This window comes from Carettochelys insculpta, chromosome 2 (assembly GCF_033958435.1).
Source record: "Carettochelys insculpta isolate YL-2023 chromosome 2, ASM3395843v1, whole genome shotgun sequence".
Lineage (NCBI taxonomy): Eukaryota > Metazoa > Chordata > Testudines > Carettochelyidae > Carettochelys > Carettochelys insculpta.
This window is the reverse complement of record NC_134138.1, coordinates 119,634,014-119,655,828: the sequence shown is the minus strand read 5'-3', so window position 1 is coordinate 119,655,828 and position 21,815 is coordinate 119,634,014. Positions and strand designations below refer to the sequence as shown.

Below are 21,815 nucleotides of genomic sequence, written 5' to 3'. Positions count from 1 at the left end.
TCTGCATATTAATACACAATCATGAATTCTGGAGCTGCTAATTTTTAATTAAAAGGAATTTGAATTACCTAGCATGACACTGCTGTTGGAAAGGGAGAGGACAAACTTGTTTTTGAGGGTATCCTGGAATAAATGTTACTGATATGTCTAGTGTTGAAAATCCCATTAGTGTTAGTAAATCAGAGTTGATTGTCAGTCAGTTAACTTGAATGGGACCACAGACCTAGACATTGCCTTAAGTATGAAGTGTGGTAGAGGCTTAGCTAGAACATGCAGTGGGGCTGACAGGGTCACTGGGCCCCTGGGCGGTGGGGATGCTCCATGCTGGTGGAAGGGCTGGGGCTGAGGGCAATCAGCTCTCAGCACTGCCCAGATCATGCCACACCATATCCTGCCTCCAACCCTCACGGCCCCAGGGCAGTTACCTCTACCTTTCCCCCAGTCCTCCCATGGGCAGGCCGCCTCGTGCTCTGTAGGTTCAGATTGTTCTTCAAGCTTACATTTGGGAAAGATCAATGCTTGTAACTCATTATTAGCAGGATGAACTGTAGTCTAGTCAGAGGCTTAGGCTACACCGTAACAAGGTAAAAATTAAATGTTACACTGATTTTCAGTAGGTAAGAGGTCATATTTATGTTGTGTTTAGGTAGCAGATCAGACATACAAAATCTAAACTTGACTTTCTTCTTCGAGTGTCCCCGTGGGTGCTCCACAATAGGTGTCGGGCTTGCCCGGCGCCGCAGATCGGATCTTCCAAGCAGTTTCTGCCGGACCGCGCATGCGCCGGCGCGCGCCGCTCCCCTGCGCGCTCCTGGCCATGTGTGTGATCCGGTCCCCGCCAGTTCCTCTTAACCGCCGTCGGCTGCAGATGGAATCCGAACTAGGCTAAGGCCAAGTAGCATATTCAATGACTTTAACTGTTTTTCTTTAAAGTTTTTCAAGTACTTAGGCTACTGCAAGTTAGCCGGTTGTTATTTTTGCAAAAAAAAAAAACAAAAGCAACAAACAAACTACGAGCGGGACAGCTTCAATCCAGTCCCAGTAACAAGCGCCGGAGGCCAGGAGCATAGGGCCATCAGCCCTCCTGCTGCGGCAGGCCATCGGAAGGGGAAAACAGCACAGAGAAGGTGCTAAGTACCCGTTTAACAACTGAAAGACTCACCAACAATGTCCTCTTCAGGATTTAAAAAATGTGAGTCCTGCCGAGAGGCGATGCCAGCGTCTGATGGGCACAGTCTATGCATAAGGTGCCTTGGGGAGTCCCATGTTGCACAGAAATGCTCCTTCTGTGCTAAATTAACAGCCAGAGCAAGGAGAGACAGGGAGATGCAGCTTAAAATGCTGCTTTTTGATAAGGCCCTCCAGCCAGACGTGCCGGAGTGGCCGCAGCAGGAGGGACCCTCTGGGGCCCATAAAAGGAAAGCTGCCTCCCTCACCCCATCAGCGCAAAAACGGAGGAAAGCCTCCCCAGCCCGATCCCTGCCGGCAGCAGCAGCGAGCGGGACGGGAGGAGCGCACAGCCCCCAGCCGCAGCAACAGCTGATCGGCGGCTGCACGGAGAGCCACGTGGAGGCGGCTCAGCCTCCGATAATCAGCCAGCCGCCCCGCACCGCAGGCAGGGCGGCGGCTAAACAAGCGCCGGTACGGGCGGCACCGCAGGCAGCGGCACCGACCCCCGGCGAACCGGCGGTGCAGAGTGCGCAGGCACGCAGCCTGCAGGCACCGAAGGACACCGCACGTGCGGCACCGCCTTCGGCGTGCCTAGCACGGTGCGGACAGGGCCGGGATCCCCTGTGCGTCAGGGGGCGGAGTTACCTCCTCCAGGGAGGGGGAAGGCTGCACACAAGAGGAGGCATTGCAGCCCCTCTCCGCACAGGGCTGTGGAGTTGCTTTCTCACAGCCCTCCGCTTATGTTGCAGACTCCAACCAGAAGGCAGGGGTCCCCCCTAGCCTACCTGGAGCCCCCTTCTCCATTTTTGCAACCAGCCTCACCCTGGCTGGGACCACCTTCACCCTTCCTGGGGTTTGAACCGCTGGACTATTATGCAAAATCGCTCTCTCCAGTGTCTCGACGATCTCCCTCCCCCAGACGCAGAGGGTATGCACCAAGGGAGTGGTCTAGGTCACCTTTCCAAGAACAGTGCCTATACTGCCATGGTCGCCCTTACCACGCGGGGCATAGACACCATCGGCAATCTACTAGGGAAAGATCCCCACAGACGATCTCGTACCCCCGAGGGCAATTGCGACCGGGGACAGAGACTCAAGCATCTCAGGGGGGACTGGCTATGGAACCCCGAGATTTTCCCTCGCAAACCTCTAGCGAGAGGGTGTACCATCACCAGCAGGAACCGGAAGGGTCCAGAGAGACGTACCCCAGCGGTTCCTCGCTCTCCTCCCCGGACGGGGCTACGGCCTCGGGGGACGTCCATCCTCCGGACGATCTCAAACAGTTTCAAGAGCTGTTTAAGAGGGTGGCCTTCACGCAAGGCATCCAGACAGCAGAGGTGCAAGAGAAACACCATAAGCTCCTCAAAAATTTGAGACCTCCGGCCTCCTCCAGAGTAGCAATACCGCTTGATGAAGCGATCTTAGAGTCCGCCACTACGATATGGCACACCCCTGCGACTATTCCGCCTGTCCAAAAGAGAGCGGATAAGAAATACTTCGTGCCGGCGAAGGGCATGGAGTTCCTGTTCAGCCACCCACAGCCAAATTCCGTGGTGGTGGAGTCGTCGCAACAAAGATCAAAGACATCTCAATTCAGGACAGGGGGAACAGACAAAGATGCCAAGAAGCTAGAGCTGTTCGGCAGAAAGGTCTACTCCTCCTCCACTTTAACGTTGCGAATGGCAAATTACCCAGCGCACTTAGCGAACCATAATTTCGACAACTATTCCAGGTTAACCTCCCTCATGGACTCACTTCCAGAGGACAAAAAGCCGGTGCTCAAGGCCATAGTGCAAGAAGGCTACGCGGCCTCGAGGACGGGAGTTCAGATCGCCCTGGACGTTGCGGACACAGCAGCACGTTCCACAGCAACGGCAGTGGTGATGCGAAGGGAGTCCTGGCTCCAGACTTCGGGTATACCGAGGGATCTGCAGGCGAAGATAGTTGACCTTCCCTTCGACTCGCAGAAGCTGTTTGCTGAATCAACTGACTCGGTCCTTCATTCCAATAAAGATTCAAGAGCCACACTCAGGACCCTGGGGATTTACACCCCTCCATACACAAAGAAAAGGTACTACCCTCAACAAAGACGGTACCAGTACCAGCAACAGCGCCCCCAGTACCACAGGGGTTACGAGCAAGGGCGACATCAACAGCACCAGCAGTACAGAACTCCCAGGCGACGTTCACAACAGAGCCGTGCGTCCTCGGGGCGGGGCCAAAGGCCACAAGTTTGACATACAGATCCAGGGCTGCGCCATCACTACCATCGCACAAGGTCATCCGAAACGACTATTCCACCATCGCCTCCGACCATTCTACGACCAGTGGCAAAGGATCACCGCAGACAAATGGGTGCTGGAGATCATAGCCACGGGGTACGCCATCCCCTTCCAGTCGCTCCCACCGTCACGACCTCCACCCAAGCCCCACCTCCAGGAGGCCTCCCATGTAGCGAGGCTCAGGCAGGAGGTGGACCATCTCATGCTCATAGGGGCAGTGGAAAGAGTGCCGGAGCAACTGCAAGGGAAAGGGTTCTACTCCAGGTACTTCCTCACGGAGAAAAAGACAGGAGGCTGGAGGCCCATCTTAGACCTTCGCGGCCTCAACAGGTACCTGCGCAAGCAACGTTTTCGGATGACCACAATCGCCTCCATCCTTACAGCACTGGACGATGGAGACTGGTTCGCAGCCCTCGATTTACAAGACGCGTACTTCCACATAACTATCCATCCGGCTCACCGGCGATTCCTCCGGTTCATGGTAGGCAACGAACACTTCCAATACAAGGTCCTACCGTTTGGCCTCTCCTTGGCCCCCAGAGTCTTCACCAAGACCTTGGCAGTGGTGTCAGCCTACCTGCACAGACAGGGGGTATTTATTTTCCCGTATCTGGACGACTGCCTGCTCAAAGGGGCCTCGAAGGGGGAGGTTCTGCGCATGATACGCGTCACAGCAAACACGTTCTCTTCGCTCGGCTTGGTTATCAATCTGGCAAAATCAAAAATAGACCCCACACAGGACATAGAGTTCATAGGGGCTCGCATAAACTCAGTTACAGCGAGAGTATATCTACCAGAGGCTCTCTTTCGGGCCATCGGTTCCCTCGTGCAGGTCACCACCTTCAGCCCTACGGTGCTGGTCTTGACGTGCTTGCAGCTGCTGGGCCACATGGCAGCGGCGACGTTCATAGTGCAGAACGCCAGGTTACACATGCGCAGCATGCAGCACTGGCTGGCGAGTGTATACAAACCGGCAGTACACACCGTTCACAGGGTGGTGTCGCCCACAGCCGGGGTGCGCAAATCCCTACAATGGTGGGTAAACCCCAGGAACCTGCTAACAGGGGTACCCTTCCACCAGCTGCAAATATCAGTTTTTCTCACTACGGATGCCTCCCTCATAGGGTGGGGAGCGCACATGGGCGAAGAGGTGACTCAAGGACTGTGGTCACCCACGGAACAGTCACTACACATAAATATACTGGAGCTCAGAGCAGTGTTCAACGCCTGCAGACACTTTCGAGACCACATACAAGGCAAAGTCGTCGGGATCAGTACAGACAATACCTCCACCATGTTTTATATAAACAGGCAAGGAGGAGCTCGATCCCGTGCCTTATGCGCGGAAGCAATCCGCTTATGGAACTGGTGCATCGCCAACAATATAATCTTGAAAGCCTCATACTTGCCGGGTGCGCACAATGTGAAGGCAGACCAGCTGAGCAGGCGTTTTGCACTCACACACGAGTGGCAGATCCGTCCCGATCTGCTACGGCCGATTTTCCACGCATGGGGTTTTCCCCAAATAGACCTGTTTGCCACTCAGCACAACAAGAAGTGCCCACGATTCTGCTCCAGGGCGGGACTGGGATGGGGGTCCCTGGGGGACGCGTTCGCGATCCCGTGGAGGGGCCCCTTGCTTTATGCGTTTCCTCCCACAGTGCTGATCCACAAAGTCTTGCAGAAAGCCAGGAGGGAAAGGGCCCGGATGATCCTGATAGTCCCAACGTGGGATCGACAACAATGGTTCCCCCTACTCCTGCGTATGTCGGACCGTCCACCAATGCCTCTTCCTAGAGAGCACATGCACAGTGGAAGTACAGCAAGTCCTAGAAAGTAGCAGGAGGACTTCCACCAGGAAGACCTACAAGCAAAAATGGACTCGCTTCACGGCTTGGTGTTCTACCAAACAGCTGGCCCCCCTTTTGGTGCCTATACCTACAATACTAGAGTATTTACTGGACCTCAAGAGAGGAGGACTCTCGCTATCCTCGTTGAAGGTCCACCTTGCCGCCATCTCGGCGTTCAGACATGAGGAGGAAGGGCACACGGTGTTCGCCCACTCTATGGTTACCAGGTTCCTCAAAGGGTTGGTAAACCTATACCCCCCTCGGAAACCGATTCCACCTTCGTGGAACTTGGACCTGGTGCTTACCACGCTAATGGGACCACCATTCGAGCCCTTGGCCACGGTTCCCCTCCGCCTCCTTACAATAAAGACGACCTTTCTTCTTGCAATTACGTCAGCTCGTAGGGTGAGCGAGCTCGCGGCAGTCATGGCAACGCCACCCTGCACTGTTTTTTCCAAGGACGCGGTAACCATACGGCTGCATCCAGCCTTTGTTGCCAAAGTTTCTTTCGAGTTTCACATTAACGAACCTATTGTTCTACCCTCGTTTTATCCAAAGCCTCATAACTCCAACAAAGAGGCGCGCCTACACCTCCTGGACGTGAGGAGGGCGCTAGCCTTCTACGTAGACAGGACCAAGTCCTTCCGGAAAACGGATAGACTCTTAGTCTCCCTCGCTCCCAAATCGAAAGGAGAAGGTCTCTCCTCGCAGAGAATCTCAAAGCACATTGTATCCTGCATAAAAATGTGCTACGAGCTCAAAAAGACTCCTTTACTGGCCACTCCCAGGGCTCATTCCACTAGGGCGGTGGCGGCATCAACAGCCTTTTTCAAGGGCGTTGCGTTAAAAGACATTTGCAGAGCGGCGACCTGGTCATCCTACGACACCTTCGCCAAACATTACGCCCTTCACAGGGTATTCCAAGAGGATACCCGTCTCTCTGCAGTGGTCCTCTCGGGGACAAGCTGCACATAATCCGATTACCCACCTCCTATCTTGGGTTACTGCTGGGTAGTCACCTATTGTGGAGCACCCACAGGGACACTCGAAGAAGAAAGAAAAGTTACTCACCGTAGTAACGGTGGTTCTTCGAGATGTGTCCCCGTGGGTGCTCCACTACCCGCCCATCCTCCCCGCTTCGGATCTCTGTTAGTGTTTTGCAGGGGCACCCGAGGCGATCGGTCGAGGAACTGGCGGGGACCGGATCGCTCACATGGCCAGGAGCGCGCAAGGGAGCAACGCGCACCGGCGCATGCGCGGTCCGGCAGAAACTGCTTGGAAGATCCGATCTGCGGCGCCGGGCAAGCCCGACACCTATTGTGGAGCACCCACGGGGACACATCTCGAAGAACCACCGTTACTACGGTGAGTAACTTTTCTTTTCTTGTAATTCAGATATAACCTTTATAAATTAGGTATAGCCTGGTATTCCTGGTCTTGCAATTGACAGTAGTGTAGTGTACGTGTACTTTGTAAAGAAATATGAGTGAAAAATAAAATACAACAGTGCCTTAATTTATCTTCCTTTAAATGAGCAATTTGAGTCACTAGTAGTTCAGTGTTTGCAAAGCATCTGATGCAAAATTTCTAATGGAGTCAACCCCTTTCTTCTTTCTGTGAATTTATTGGTAAAAATTATATTGGTTTACATGGGTTGTATTTGTAATAATTATTCTTCTTCGAGTGGTCCTCGTGGGTGCTCCACAGTAGGTGTCGGGCTCACCCTGGTGCTGCAGATCGGAAATTTTCTAGCCGTTTCCTTCGGATCGCGCATGTGCCGATGCGCGCCGCTCCTTCGCGCGCTCTCGGTCATGTGCGTGATCTGGTCCCCGCCAGTTCCTTCTCAGCCGCCAACGGCTGCAGACGGAATCCGCTCCGGCTCCAACGCCTGAGACAGATAAGACTGTTAATTCTTAGTTGATACTTTTTTTTTTTTTTTACATGTATAATAGTAAAAACAAGCTAACTGAGAGAAGAGGAACGGAGGGGAGAAGAGCGGACAAAGAAGACTGCTTAGGCCGTCCGCTACCCTAAAGGCCGTAAATGTTGTTTGTTTTACAAACACTGTGATTAGTGGCTAAGTACCCTATTAACAGTTAAAGACTCACCGGGATGTCTTCGTTGGGGTTTAAGAAGTGTGAGTCATGCCGCGAGGCCATGCCTGCCTCTGATGGGCATAGTAAGTACATTCGTTGCCTGGGGGAGTCCCACGTTACTCAGAAGTGCTGTCACTGCGCTAAGCTTGGAGCCAGGGCCAGGAAGGACAGGGAAATGAGGCTCAAAATGATCTTGTTTGATAAGGCCCTTCAGCCCGAACCACTGGAGGAGCCTCACACAGAAGGGCCCTCAGGGTCACACAAAAGGAAGGCGGCTTCTTTGACCCCCTCTGTGCAAAAGAAGAAACAACTCACCCCAGCTCGATCCTTGCCGGCGACCTCAGCGAGCAGGACGAGCGGAACGCAGAGCCCTGACCCGTGGGCTGATGATAGCGGCAGCACGGTCACAGACGTGGCTGTGGCCGGGCCTCCGACTATTCAACAGTCGGCTCCAAGGGCGCCACGGGCGCCAGTGCAGCAAGCGCCGGAATCGGCGGCACCGCCTCACACGGCACCAGCTCTCACGGCGCCGACAGTGCAGGGGCACCCAGCATGAGGCCAAATGGCGCTGGAGGAAGCTACCCGCACGGCACCAAGCGTGGCAACCGACAGCGGGGCTGAGATCCCCGGCACGGGAGGGGACGGCACCTACCGTGCAAGGACGGGGGAAAGCTAGGGCTAAAACCCAGCACCGTAGTCCATCTCTGGGCATTGCTGCGCTGCCATTATCACCCAGCCCCCGCCCCGAGATACACACACCGCGCCCGACGGCAACTCAACGGCCTGTTTCAGACCACCACCATCGCCTTGGCTCAGACAACCTTCACCCTTTTCGGGCATGGATCCCTACAAATACTATCACAGACCATCTTCACCATTATCAGTGACGTCAAGGAGATCGCGCTCTTCCAGACATCATAGGTACACGCTCCGATCGTGGTCCAGATCTCCATCCCCGGGCCCTTGTCCGTGTTGTTATGGCCGTCCTCATCATACTGAACACTGACATTGGAGGTCCAGATCCAGGGGCAGATCCCCACCCACACCTTGCCAACACCCCCGCATACACTCTCGCTCTGGGAGAGGAACGCAGTTTTCCCAGGCGGAAATGGGTCCAGAGTCCCGAGACCTTCCTTCACAACCCACGAAAGAGCAAGCATACCAGCAAACTCAGGAATCAGAGGAGTTGGAGAAGGTATATCCTAGCGGTGCCGCCTCATCCTCCTGAGATGAGGCAATTGTCCCCCGGGGACATCTCCCCCCCAGATGACCTTAAACAATTCCAAGATCTGTTCAAAAGAGTAGCATACACACAGGACATTCAAATAGCAGAGGTGCAGGAGAAACATCATAAACTCCTGAAAAATTTGAGACCCCCGGCTTCATCTAAAATTGCCATCCCACTGGACGAAGCCATTATGGAATCAGCCACTAACATATGGCAGATTCTGGCCTCCATCCCACCTTCTAATAAAAGGGTGGATAAGAAATACTTCATCCCAGCCAAAGGCATGGAATTCCTGTTTAGCCACCCACAGCCCAATTCTTTGGTGGTCGAATTGTCTCAACAGAGGTCAAAGACACCTCAATATAAATCAGGGGGGGTCAGATAAAGATGCAAAGAAATTAGACCTATTTGGCAGAAAGGTCTACTCCTCTACCTTATTACTGAGAACAGCAAACTATGCGGCACATCTATCAAACCATAACTTTGACAATTACTCTAGACTTAACTCTCTCATGGACTTCCTCCCAGAGGACAAGAAGCCAGTGCTAAAGGTGATAGTCCAGGAGGGCTACGCGGCCTCACGAACGGGAGTTCAGATTGCCCTGGACGTGGCGGACACAGCGGCACGCTCAACAGCCGCAGCAGTGGTAATGTGTAGGGAATCTTGGCTCCAGATGTCCGGTATCCCCGGAGATCTACAGGCGAAGATCGTAGATCTTCCGTTCGATAAGCAAAAGTTGTTTGCAGAGTCAACCGACTCAGTCCTACACTCTAGCAAAGATTCGAGGCCCACGCTTAGGACCCTGGGTATCTATACTGTACCTTACAAGAAAAACAACTTCTACCCCCAGCAGAGGCGCTATGCTTACCAACCACAGGGCGCACAGTATCAGTGAGGCTATGACCAAGGGCGCCGTCTACAGCAGCAACAGTACAGGGCCTCCAGGCGACGTCCTCAACAAAGTCGCACAACCTCGGGGCAAGCCCAAAGGCAGCAAGTTTGACGGGTATGTCGAGGACTGCACTATCAACACCATCTCTCAATGCCACTCTCACCTCATGTTCTATCATCACCTCAAACCGTTCTACTCCCAATGGCAAAACATCACAACAGACAATTGGGTGCTGCAAATTATAGCCACGGGTTACACAATCCCCTTCCAGTCACTACCATCACACAAACCGCCCGCCCGGCCTCTTCTCAGGGACCCTTCTCATGAGACAAGGCTGAAGCAGGAGGTGGATCACCTCATGTTCATAGGGGCGGTGGAAAGAGTACCGGAACAATTCCAAGGGAAAGGTTTTTACTCACGCTACTTCCTAACAGAGAAGAAAACAGGAGGCTGGAGGCCGATCTTGGACCTACAGGGCCTCAATTGGTACTTGCGCAAACAGCGCTTCAGGATGATTACAGTTGCCTCCATAATTATGGTACTGGATGATGGAGACTGGTTTGCAGCCCTCGACTTACAAGACGCTTACTTTCATATAACAATCCACCTGGCACACAGACGTTTCCTCCGCTTCAAGGTAGGCGGGGAGCATTTCCAATACAGAGTTCTTCTGTTTGGCCTATCTTCGGCACCCAGAGTTTTTACCAAAACCCTGGCAGTGGTATCAGCTTACCTGCACAGGCAGGGCATGTTCATTTTTCCATATCTCGACGACTGCCTACTGAAAGGGGCCTCAAAGGCAGAGGTCCTACGCATGATACATGTTACCGAGAACATGTTCTTTTTGCTGGGCCTAGTTATCAACCTCGCAAAGTCAAAGACCGAGCCAACGCAAGATATAGAATTCATAGGGGCGTGCATAGACTCTATCACATCAAGAGTATACCTGCCCGATACCCGCCTCTGCACCATCAAATCCCTGGTACAAGTCATGATGTACAGCCCCACGGTGCCGATCCTAACATGTCTGCAATTGTTGGGGCACATGGCAGCCGCCACGTTCGTGGTACGGAATTCTACGCTACATATGCAAAGCCTGCAGCATTGGCTGGCGAGCGTTTACAGACCGGCAGCCCATACCATCCACGGGGTAGTATCGCCCACGACGGAGGTACGAAAGTCACTAGCATGGTGGGCAGATCCCAAGAATCTGCTAGTTGGGAGTACCCTTCCACCAACCACAAATTTCTATTTTTCTTACAACTGACGCCTCCCACATAGGATGGGGAGCGCACATTGGCAGCAAGGTGACGCAAGGGCTCTGGTCCCCTGCGTAACAGACACTGCACATAAACATACTGGAGCTCAGAGCAGTGTTCAATGCGTGCAGACATTTTCGGAAATGCCTGCACAGCAAAGTAGTTGGGATCAGTACCGACAATACCTCCACCATGTTTTACATCAATCAACAAGGAGGGGCACGGTACCGTGCGCTATGCGCAGAAGCAGTCCGATTGTGGAACTGGTGCATTGCCGACAACATAACATTGAAAGCCTCATACTTGCCCAGCGTCCACAATGTGAAGGCAAACCAACTAAGCAGACGCTTTGCACTCACGCACGAATGGCAGATCCGCTCCGACCTGCTCTGATGCATAGTTTGCACTTGGGGGTTTCCCCAAGTCGATTTGTTTGCCACCCAACACAACAAGAAATGCCCTCAGTACTGCTCCAGAGCAGGAATAGGGCGGGGGTCCTTGGGGGATGCCTTCATGATCTCATGGAAGGGCCCTCTACGCTACGCATTCCCCCCACAACAGTCATCCACAAGGTTCTACAGAAAGCCAGAAGGGAGAGAGCTCGCATGATACTCATAGTCCCGACCTGGGACTGACAACAATGGTTTCCACTGCTTCTGTGCATGTCGGGTCATCCACCACTCCCCCTACCAGTAGCGCCGGACTTAACTTACGCAGGCTCAGGGGTCCATAGTGCACCCGCATCCTCAGGGACTCCGCCTACAAGCATGGCTAATCTATGGCTCAGCGCCTTAGAGAGCACATGTTCGGAGGGAGTAAAACAAGTCTTAGAGTGTAGTCGAAAGACCTCCACCAGAAGGACTTACGAGCAGAAGTGGACACGATTTACCTCCTGGTGCTCTTCCAAGCAGTTAACTCCTCTCGATGTCCCTATAACTAATTCTAGAATACCTGCTGGACCTCAAGCAAGACGGGCTTTCTCTGTCCTCGCTAAAGGTCCACCTCACAGCTATATCAGCCTTTCGACACAGAGGAAGGGCCCACCATATTCACCCATCCTATCGTCACAAGGTTCCTGAAGGGGCTGGTAAATCTGTACCCTCCTCGGAAACTGCTACCACCGTCATGGAGTTTGGACTTTGTACTCCACGTGCTATCAGGACCACCCTTTGAGCCATTAGCCATGGTACTCCTCCGACTACTTACCATGAAAACGACCTTCCTTCTCGCAATTACGTCAGCCCGCAGGGTGAGCGAACTCGCAGCAGTAATGGCAACGCCGCCCTGCACAGCATTCTCAAAGGAAGCAGTGATCTTACGGTTACACCCAGCCTTTGTTCCAAAAGTTTCCTCGGAGTTCCACATTAACAACCCAATAGTATTACCCTTGTTTTATCCGAAGCCTCACAGCTCCAGCAAGGAGGCGCGACTGCATCTCCTAGATGTGAGGAGGGCGTTGGCCTTTTACATAGACAGAACTAAGCCCTTCCGGAAAACGGACAGACTCCTGGTGTCTCTCGCTCCCAGGTCGAAAGGGGAAGGCCTCTCTTCCCAGAGAATATCAAATCACATTGTATCCTGCATAAAACTGTGTTACAAGTTCTGTAAGACCCCTCTGCTAGCTCCGCCCAAGGCTCACTCCACCAGAGTGATGGCAGTGTCAACGGCCTTCTTCAAGGGAATCGCGTTGAAAGACATTTGCAGAGTGGTGACTTGCTCATCTTACGACACCTTCGCCAAGCATTATGCCCTGCACCAGGTGTTCGATGAGGATACCCGTCTGTCGACAGCAGTCCTCTCAAGGGCAGGCTGCACATGAATCGAGTACCCACCTCCTTACTTGGGGTCACTGCTGGGTAGTTGCCTACTGTGGAGCATCCATGGGGACCACTCAAAGAAGAAAGAGAGGTTACTCACTTGTGTGGTAACGATGGTTCTTTGAGATGTGTCCCTGTGGGTGCTCCACTACCCACCCGTTCCTCCCTGCTTCGGCTCTCTGTCCGGTGTTTTTCAGGAGCATGCGGGGTGGTTGGTCAAGGAACTGGCGGGGACTGGATCGCGCACATGACCGAGAGCGCGTGAAGGAGCGGCGTGCATCAGCACATGCGCGATCCACAGGAAACTGCTAGAAAATTTCCAATCTGCGGCACTGGGGCGAGCCCCACACCTACTGTGGAGCACCCACTGGGACACATCTCGAAGAACCATCGTTACCACACAAGTGAGTAACTTCTCTATTCTGTATATGAATCCCTGGGTTGTTCAAACTTTGACCTTACTTCTGTGTGTTTTGGTGAACAGGAATTCAAAAATTGGTTTTAGCAGGAAGAATGGGAGAAGCCATTGAAACAACACAACAGCTGTATCCAAGTTTACTAGAAAGAAATCCTAATCTCTTATTTGCATTGAAGTGAGTGTTTTTGTTTTACACATCTGTCTGTTGGTAATGGTCTAGTCTGAGATGTATTATATCATTAATTTGTTCCTCTGAAAGCTTTAAATTAAATATTTTTTTTAGAAAACACTTATTTAGCTCACATTTTCTGTGTGCTATATGTATCTTCTGTATAACCAAGTAACTGGAGTTTGTCATCAGAATCCTTTTGCAGTCATAATTTGCATCTTTCTGTAGAATTGTTTTACAGAATCTGAATTTGCATCTAAATTTTTGGTTTTTAATTGTTTGGAATTGATAGTTTCCATTATGAATGTTAAACCTTTTTATGTCTCTTTATATTTTTAGTTCTAGACACTGAGTCCTCTTGCCTCATTGACCTTGAGGGAAATGGTAGATTCCTGAGGAAAAAGTGCAAACTTTTGTTTTGGAGGAAAAAAAATAAATTTAAAATAAAACATTTAAACTTTTTTCTTTTGTAAAGGCTATTGTTTGCTAAAATTTATTCTTACAGGGTAAGGTTCTTGTTCTTCTATGTCATTCCTGCAAGTCAGTTGTTTGTTCTCTTGAGGCTGTATCTGGTTGGATACTCTCTAACCTCAGTCTGAAGACCTGTACTATATATATGCTACAGTGTATTATATATACTGTATGATGTACCTATGCATACTACAGTGGTGCAGGTGCAGCTATGGCATTGTAATATTGCAGTGTAAGCACGATGTCGTGCAGTTTTCGGTGGCGTAACTAGGATGATCTAATTTTAAATATAGACAAGGCCTGAATGTTTGACATTAAGTGCTTTGTCAGACAGTAAAACCGTGTTTTCAAAACTTAAAAAATAAACATTCAGTCCAAGTGGAATGACAGGAAACTAAAATTCTGAAGTGGCATGTCTTCTCCCTAAGATAACTGTTGTCTGGTTTTTAATTGTTTAGGGTGCGCCAGTTTATAGAAATGGTGAATGGTACAGACAGTGAAGTGCGGTGTCTGGGAGGCCACAGTCCAAAATCACAAGATAGTTATCCTGTAAGCCCTCGATCTTTTAGTAGTCCTAGCATGAGCCCCAGCCATGGAATGAATATTCACAGTTTAGCAACAAGCAAAGGAAGCAACACACACTTTTCTGGTGAGTCAAACTAGGGGAAACCCCTGTGCATTATACTTCAATTCTGAATGTCAAGAAAAAAAATTAATCTGTCAGATTTGCATATCTGTATTCCTAGTTTAACATACTGGATTAGTTATCCAAAGGGAAGTTTCTTCTAGTCAATTTCGTGTTTTTGACATCAGTAACTTGTCAGCTGGAAACAGTACATAGCTGAGGTCCGGTCATTAAAGTATAAATCCAGCCAAGTGAGAGCAGAGGTTTGTGCAGCCAGCTAATCCCATTTTCAGAGCTTGATATAATAAAGTCTCAAGTAAGTGTCCATTTGATGTGTCTGCTTTTAAATTACAGCTTCCTCAATTAATTATTACCAGGGAGGGAGGAGGTGTTAGTGGGAAAGATTAGTATACCATGCTGGAGTAATTATTAACCAAATGTTCTGCAGTTTAGTGAACTGTGATTCTCCATCAAATTTTTATCCACATTAATCGCTATTTTAGTTACTAATGTTGAATATACTTTCAAGTTATTGAAATTACATATAAAAATGTATACAAATGTTTGTGATAGTTCTAATACAAATTAAGATAAAGCATAGGTATTACAAATCAAGGCAGACACTATAGTGCTCAGTAAAGTTTTTCAGATATTTTGTAAATGGTATTAATTCCAAGAACAAGATCTGTAAGTTTCTGACTTACGTTTTTCTCACTGGGTACTTTTGCTAGTGAACTGAAAAACTGATATGTAAGCTGTTTTCATTTGCAATTAATTTTTCTACCTAGCTTCTTTATTGTGAAAGTCTGATATCTGTTTCAAAGGCTTGAGTCAAGGAAGCTAGATATGTGGAAATATGATATGTCTGCAGTACACGAACAAATCAGTCTTATGCTTATTTCAGTAATGCATTCATAAAATCACAGTTTGTAACTGACTGAAATTCCTAAAATATTCTTTAGGTTTTGAAAGTAGTTGCAGTAATGGGGTAATATCAAATAAAGCACATCAGTCTTACTGTCATACTAAACACCAGTCCACCAGTTTGAATGTACCTGAACTCAACAATATAAATGTATCAAGATCACAGCAAGTTAACAGCTACACCAGGTGAGTAATCTCCCAAGCAGATGTGTGAGGTACGCACTAGTGCTAGTTTTAGTTATGAACATATTTGTTTTGTACTGTAGAATGTGCAATTTTTGTATGGGTTTTAATAACCAAACAGCGTATGTTTTGAGTACTTGCTAATAGTTCATAAAATGGGATAGAGTTGAAATTACTTCTCATTATTTTTCATTAAATGTATTTTTGTGCTTCACCTTCAAGACTCAGTACGTTAATACATTTATACTCTGTTAAATGACAAAATTTGAAAAAGGCAAATTATTTTAACTGTGGCACTTAGTCATCAGTTTTGGTTCTAAAAAGAGTTTCTTCTGGCTGGCTGGTTGGCTAACTGTTCCCTTCTGCTTCTGCTATGGTGTTTATTCAAAATCATGTCTGAGGACTTCAGTGACAAATAGACACTGAACTTTTGTTCATTTTTATCATCTGCAGTTACCACAGATAAGATTGAGGGAACTGTGGATTCTCTTATTTGTGGCTTGTTGTTAAGCCCAATATGTGTGTAGCCCCATTGCTTTAATGGGTTTTTAAATGTTAGAGGTGGTAGTTCTAAAATAATAGATTGTGTAACTGAGTTTAATGTGGCCTGTAGAATGTTTATTGCTGAGTGAGATGAACAGAACCAGACTTGAGAGTGTATAAAGTATTTACAGACTTGACAGGTTGGGGAGAAATCATTTACTCTTTAAAATGTCTGATAAGAAACTGTTATGAGATCAATATGGAACTGCTTCTTCGAATGCTTGTCAGTCTCCATTTCACATTGTGTGCACATGCCTTGCATATAGTTGATGGAAATCCACTTTCATGCACTCTGCGTCACTCATATGGACAGTATAAGGGGTCCAACCAACCCTTCACCCTCTCAGTTTCTCCTTAAAGTCCTTGATGGTCACAGGATCTGCTGCTCTTCTTTGGCAAGGCACACCCAGTGGTTCATCCTTCCTTTTTTCTTCTTTCGCGTAGTTTTCTCAGTTTGTACTTTAGTAGTGGTAAGTAGTTGAACTGACTGTATTAGTCTTGCTGCCTCTGCTCCTGCAGCCAGGCGTGCCCATAGTCTCTGCGCGTCACGCTCTGTGGCAAAGCTATGCCTTTGAGCTAACCACCGTCCAGATGCCTAAATGGTTTGGGTTAGACTCATATCTGGGATTGCTGTCAGACCTGCCACCAATTCAAACTGGGTAGGTGGACTAGGCAGCAAGGATAACGTTGCCCCTGTAGGTGGTGCTCAGATTCTCCTCAGAGTCAAGCCAGTCAGGCTCAGCACCAAGAACTTCAGCACTTCTACTGAGTGCTCCACCTGCTGCAAAGGACTCCCAGCACCATTCCCTATCATAAGTGCTTAGAAAGAAACATAAGCGGCAGCTGGCTAATGGGGGTTTCCCCAGCTCTAAAAAGGCCAAGCACGGGAACAGCAGTGGAGTACAACCTGAGCTTGATCTGTTCTCTGCCACCACTTGACTGACTGCTGTCAAAGCCATCCATTTCACAGACTCTTGAGTCCAGTCCTGGATTGGCATCAGAGGGCCGGTGTGGTATGAGCAAGGGCATGGTGCCATCCACTCTGGAGGCATTTATTGTGGCCAGTGACGACTTAGTGCTCTTGGTGCTGTCTTTGCCAGCAATTGAGGTGCTGCTGAGTAGAAGGGAATATGTTGCCTTGGACTTCCCTTCGGTACTGGGGCTGTCATTAGGAGCCTGAAGAATTGTGCTGGGGTGGGTGAAGGGCAAAAAAAAAAAAAGCGCCACCTTCCCCCGTCCCCCGCCCCGGCAATGTGGCACAGAGAGGCTCATAGAGGGAGCAGCAAGCTGCTCTGAGTGGTGTGGGGCTCCTCTCTCCCTGAGCGTCCTAGAGGGGCAGGCTGGATTCAGCCTGTGGGCTGTATCTTACCCATCCCTGCTGTAGCATGTCAGATGTTCTTACCCCACATTGCAAACAAGATTGTAAGGGTATTTACAGACAATGTAACAGTGGTGGTCCACATTAAAAAGACCAGGGGGCAGGGGCTAACTCTCTCCTCCTCCCTCCAGAGGATTTCACTTGTGGGCGTTCTGCATAAAGCAGAGGATCCACTTCAAAGCCTCTCACCTTACAGGAGCCCAGGACAAGCTGACAGACCACCTCAGCAGGTCTTTCTCCATGCACTGTCACCCTTCTCTTATTGGGAGATAGCACTGAGTCATTTCATCAAGACATTAAAAAAGGTCATTTTCCAGTGGTGGGGGGATTCTCTTGCAAATCTGTTTGTAACCAGGAAGAACAGAAATGTGGCCACAGCCTAGGCTTGCTCATAGATGCCTTCTAACTCCCTTACACCAACCACCTGTTCTGTGTCTTTCCTCCTGCTCCACTGGTATGCAAAGTTCTGCCAAAGGTCATATGGGACAGAGCGAGGGTTATTCTTACAGCCCCCTCCTTGGCCACATCACCACTGGTCAGCATACTGTGAGACTTGTCAGTGGTGACTGATGCCACTCTCTACCCACCCCAAGCTGATCTCTGAGGACCGTGGTTGAATGCTTTACCCAACTCTCAGTGCCCTGCACCTGATAGTTCAATCAGAGTTAAATCTGTTGGAGCTGGCCTGTTTGGAGTAGGTCTGCTAGGTGTTAAGCAGCACAGGGCCATCCAACAAGGGTTACGTACCTAGCCAAGTGGAAAGTTTGTGTTTTGGCCTGCTCTCAGTCATCTCTTCATATGGTGCTGGAGTACCTGCTAGGCCTTGCTTTTTCAAATGAAGCAATTGTATTGATTAAATTGCATCTTACAGTGATTGCAGTATTGTACTCACTCATTCATGGCCAAATAGTTTTTTTTGCATGAAATAGCCATTCGTTTCCTCCAGGTTCTTAAAAAAGTTAAAGATGGAGATTTGGAAGTCCATTCCCCCTTGTGACCTAAACTTGGTTTTGTCAGAGCTTGCACACTCACTGCAAGCCCCTGACATCATGATCCCTTTCGTATGTTTCCTGGAAGATGAGTTTTCTAGTAAAAATGACCTTGGTGATGAGAATCTGAGAAAACAGGACCCTTTCATTGGAACCCCCATACAAGATAATCCTGAAAGACAAAGTAAAGCCTGTTCTCACCTTGCATTTCTCACAAAGAATTTTGCAGTTTCACGGTAATCGAGCTATTTTCCCAACTGTGTTCTTCCACAGACTACATGCAAATGAGACGGAGCAGTGCCTCCACACATTGGATCTTAGGCACGCTGTCCTATCTGATATAGAAAGGACAGTACTGTTATGTAGCTCTTTGTGGCAATAGCAGATAAACTGAAAGGCCTTTCCATTTTGGCTCATAGGATATCCTACTCAACCACATGCATTCACACATGCTGCGAGCCACCAGATATACTGACTGCCCATTCCATAAGGGTACAAGATTCCTCAGTGGCATTCCTGACCCAGGTGCCAGGACATTTGCAGAGTAGTGACGTGGTTGTTGGTGCATTCATTTTCTTTTCACTGTATTATCACCCAGCAAGCTAGGGATGGCTCTATCACCTAGCTGTGTTGTGATGTGTGTTTCGATGAACATGGAGCCCACCTCCTATGGTACCATGTGGGAGTCACCTAATGTGGCATGGACATGTGCAAGCGCTTAAATAAAAATGGTTACTAATCTTTCTGTACCTGTTTTATGAGATATTGGACTTCTCCATTCCACTGCTCACCTTCCTCTACTCTCCAGCTGGAGGGAGCTGGCCAGCAAGATGGAACTGAGGGAGTGTGGCCATTGATTGGATCACACCACAAGCTCACAGCACTAGTTGGGTACCACTGAGGGTAAAATTCTGGTGACTGTACAGAGTCACCTAATGTGGAACGGACCCGTGCCACATCTCTCAAAGAACAACTGTTATGGAAAGATTAATAGCCATTTTTTATTAAACAAGCCATAGTCCTCAGTGTTGGTACAGTACTCTGATCCTAGTGGAAGTCATCTGACCATGTCTCTGTAATGCCAGTTAATTCATAATTTTCTTGATATACGACGACTTTCATTTCATCCTTCTTGTTCCGCATGCTCCTTGATTTAGTGTATAGCCATTGAAGATGTTTTGCAGACAGACTGCCATGTTGCTTTTTTGCCTCTTTAATGTAATTTCAGTTTATAGTCCTTTCTCCAGAAATTAGACAATTAGTGTAAACAGATGAGATTCCAAAAAATGGCTTCCTTCGACAAAGAATTTTGTCTTAGTGGTTGTCTCTGCCAAAGTGCTTCATGAACTCCAGCCTACCTTTTTGAAGCTTTCTGTACCCATAACTATACACAGAAATTCTAATTTGTATTTTGAATTTAGTCACAAGTGGTAGAAAGTACACTTCAGCTCTTGAAATATCTGCTATTGGGGAATGAACCTAAACCCAGTAATTGCATACTCTTGCTCATTCTATTATTATGAAAAGCAGGAGTATGCAATTATGATGCCCCCTATTTTAAAGGTATTAGGCATTGACTGACAGTGTCTGAGTGACTAAATACCTTTCAAAAAATGAGATTTATGCTCCTAAATCATTTAAATGTCTCAATGCCTAAATACACTTAAAAATTTGGGACTGTGTCTGAGTCTCCAGCCCTTGAAAGGACTCTGGCCTTTTTAACCGAAGAATGCTTTTGTCAAGTGCCGTGAACAAAGATCTGTTACGTAGTCTTGTGCTTCATGTATGTTTTCTGAACAAGATTTCTTTTGTGTGTGTCTTTGTGCATGCTTTGGCTGACCTGGTTTAGGCTTGTTCCCCAATAGCAGATTTTTTCAGGAGTTGAAGTATAGTTTCTACCACTTGTGACCAAGTTTAAAATCCATATTAGAATTTCTGTGTGTAGTTTTCAGGGATCCTCAAAATCAGTTTGTTCCAGAAAAACACAGGAAAAATGAGGCATTTGTGTTTTGTTTCAGGGAATCCTTAACTTTTATATGTTGTGGAAAAAATAAAACTGTACAGGAGAACTTGGTTTCCCCAAGGCTCTGTTATTTAGCTCTCCATATTAACTGAACTGGAGCTAAATGTTTGGGGTTTTACCTGAATCCTGTCATGCAGGGCTGAAGCTCTCTGCCTTTTTGCAGTTTTGATTATCTGATCTGGCTCCAGTATGAAATCAGATAATTGGGGTTCCACTGTATCAATAAAGCATGTTTTCTCTCTCTCTCTCTCTCTCTGAGAGAGAGAGAGAGAGAGAGAGAGAGAGAGAGAGAGAGAGTAAAAATGTATTATGCCTAGAGAAACTAAAGTTGAACTTTTCATTTCAATACTAAAAATTCACATTTTTATTTTTCATCTATCTATTTTATCAAGGAAAAAAGTCAAACTTTATCAAGGATTTGTGATTATATTTAAATTATCTGTATGTATTAAAACATATTTAATACATTTTAGGAAAATATTAAAATTAACTGTTCATACGTCCCAGCACCAGAGATCTGTACATGAAAAGCCCGATTGTACGGCATTCAGTTAACCTGTATGCTGAGGGGCCCGCAGAGCAGGATGTTGGGGTGTGGGGGAGAGAGTGGGGCTGGGTGCCAGCCTCAGAGCGAATAACTGGCACATTTTATTATCCATCATCCCTAGGGAACAATAAAGCTTGTACTGTACTACAGCATGCTGAGTGTGAATGTATTTCTCATTGGCTGTTGGTTTGTGGCAATGTAAAATCCCCAGTGCCTCAGAATAGGTGCATGTTGTGAATAAATCTATGGTTCATTTTTACAGATCCAATGTGATATTATTTAATAGATGATATTTTGACCAGGGAAAAAAGAGAATTAATTGTTGAGAAGTAAATCTAAGTATTTTTGAAGTTAGTGATTCCTTTTTTGCCCCTTTCTCAACAGTGATGTAGACATGGAAACAGATCACTACTCCAATGGAGTTGCAGAGACTTCATCCAATGGCTTCCTAAATGGTAGTTCTAAACATGATCACGAAATGGAAGAATGTGACACAGAAATGGGTCTGCAGTGATATTTCTTACATTTTTAATAAAAAGTGATGGCAACAAGGTTATGTTTTTACTTGAAATGCTTCCCAAATTGAAAATTAGTGAAATAACTGAATCTTAAGTTCTCATTTTGTTATTGTACTGTATGTAAATCTATGTCTATTTTAGATGGCATGATGATAATCTGAAAACATGCTGGGAAGGAGGGATGTTGTAAAAGGTGTTTAGAAAAAAATCATAAAATAACTGGTGTACAACTTTGGTTGAAAGGCATTGTCCTTTTTGTTTAGTTCATTGATAATAGCAGTATTTTTTGCCCCAAAACTCAATGTTCATTGATAGCAATGCAGCCAATATCTGTCATGGGATAACTTCTGTTACTGTGAGAGACAAGCTTTCAAGCTTACACAGAGCTCTTCTTCAGGCCTGGGAAACTAGCTTAGAATGCCACAGCTAAAT

At 47.9% G+C, this 21,815-nt stretch overlaps 1 protein-coding gene across 2 annotated transcripts in view; it reads left to right on the top strand.

The window, feature by feature from the left end:
* RANBP9 (RAN binding protein 9) overlaps window positions 1-21,815 on the top strand; it is a 73,212-nt gene that overhangs the window by 45,427 nt on the left and 5,970 nt on the right. Inside the window, exons 8-11 of one of the 2 annotated variants that reach the window (XM_074987615.1) lie at window positions 13,080-13,188; window positions 14,112-14,302; window positions 15,241-15,388; window positions 21,250-21,320. In XM_074987615.1, coding sequence (XP_074843716.1) covers window positions 13,080-13,188; window positions 14,112-14,302; window positions 15,241-15,388; window positions 21,250-21,320 — 519 coding nt within the window. Of the gene's footprint in view, window positions 1-13,079; window positions 13,189-14,111; window positions 14,303-15,240; window positions 15,389-21,249; window positions 21,369-21,815 lie in introns of both variants that reach the window. The other variant, XM_074987614.1, reaches the window with a different exon arrangement.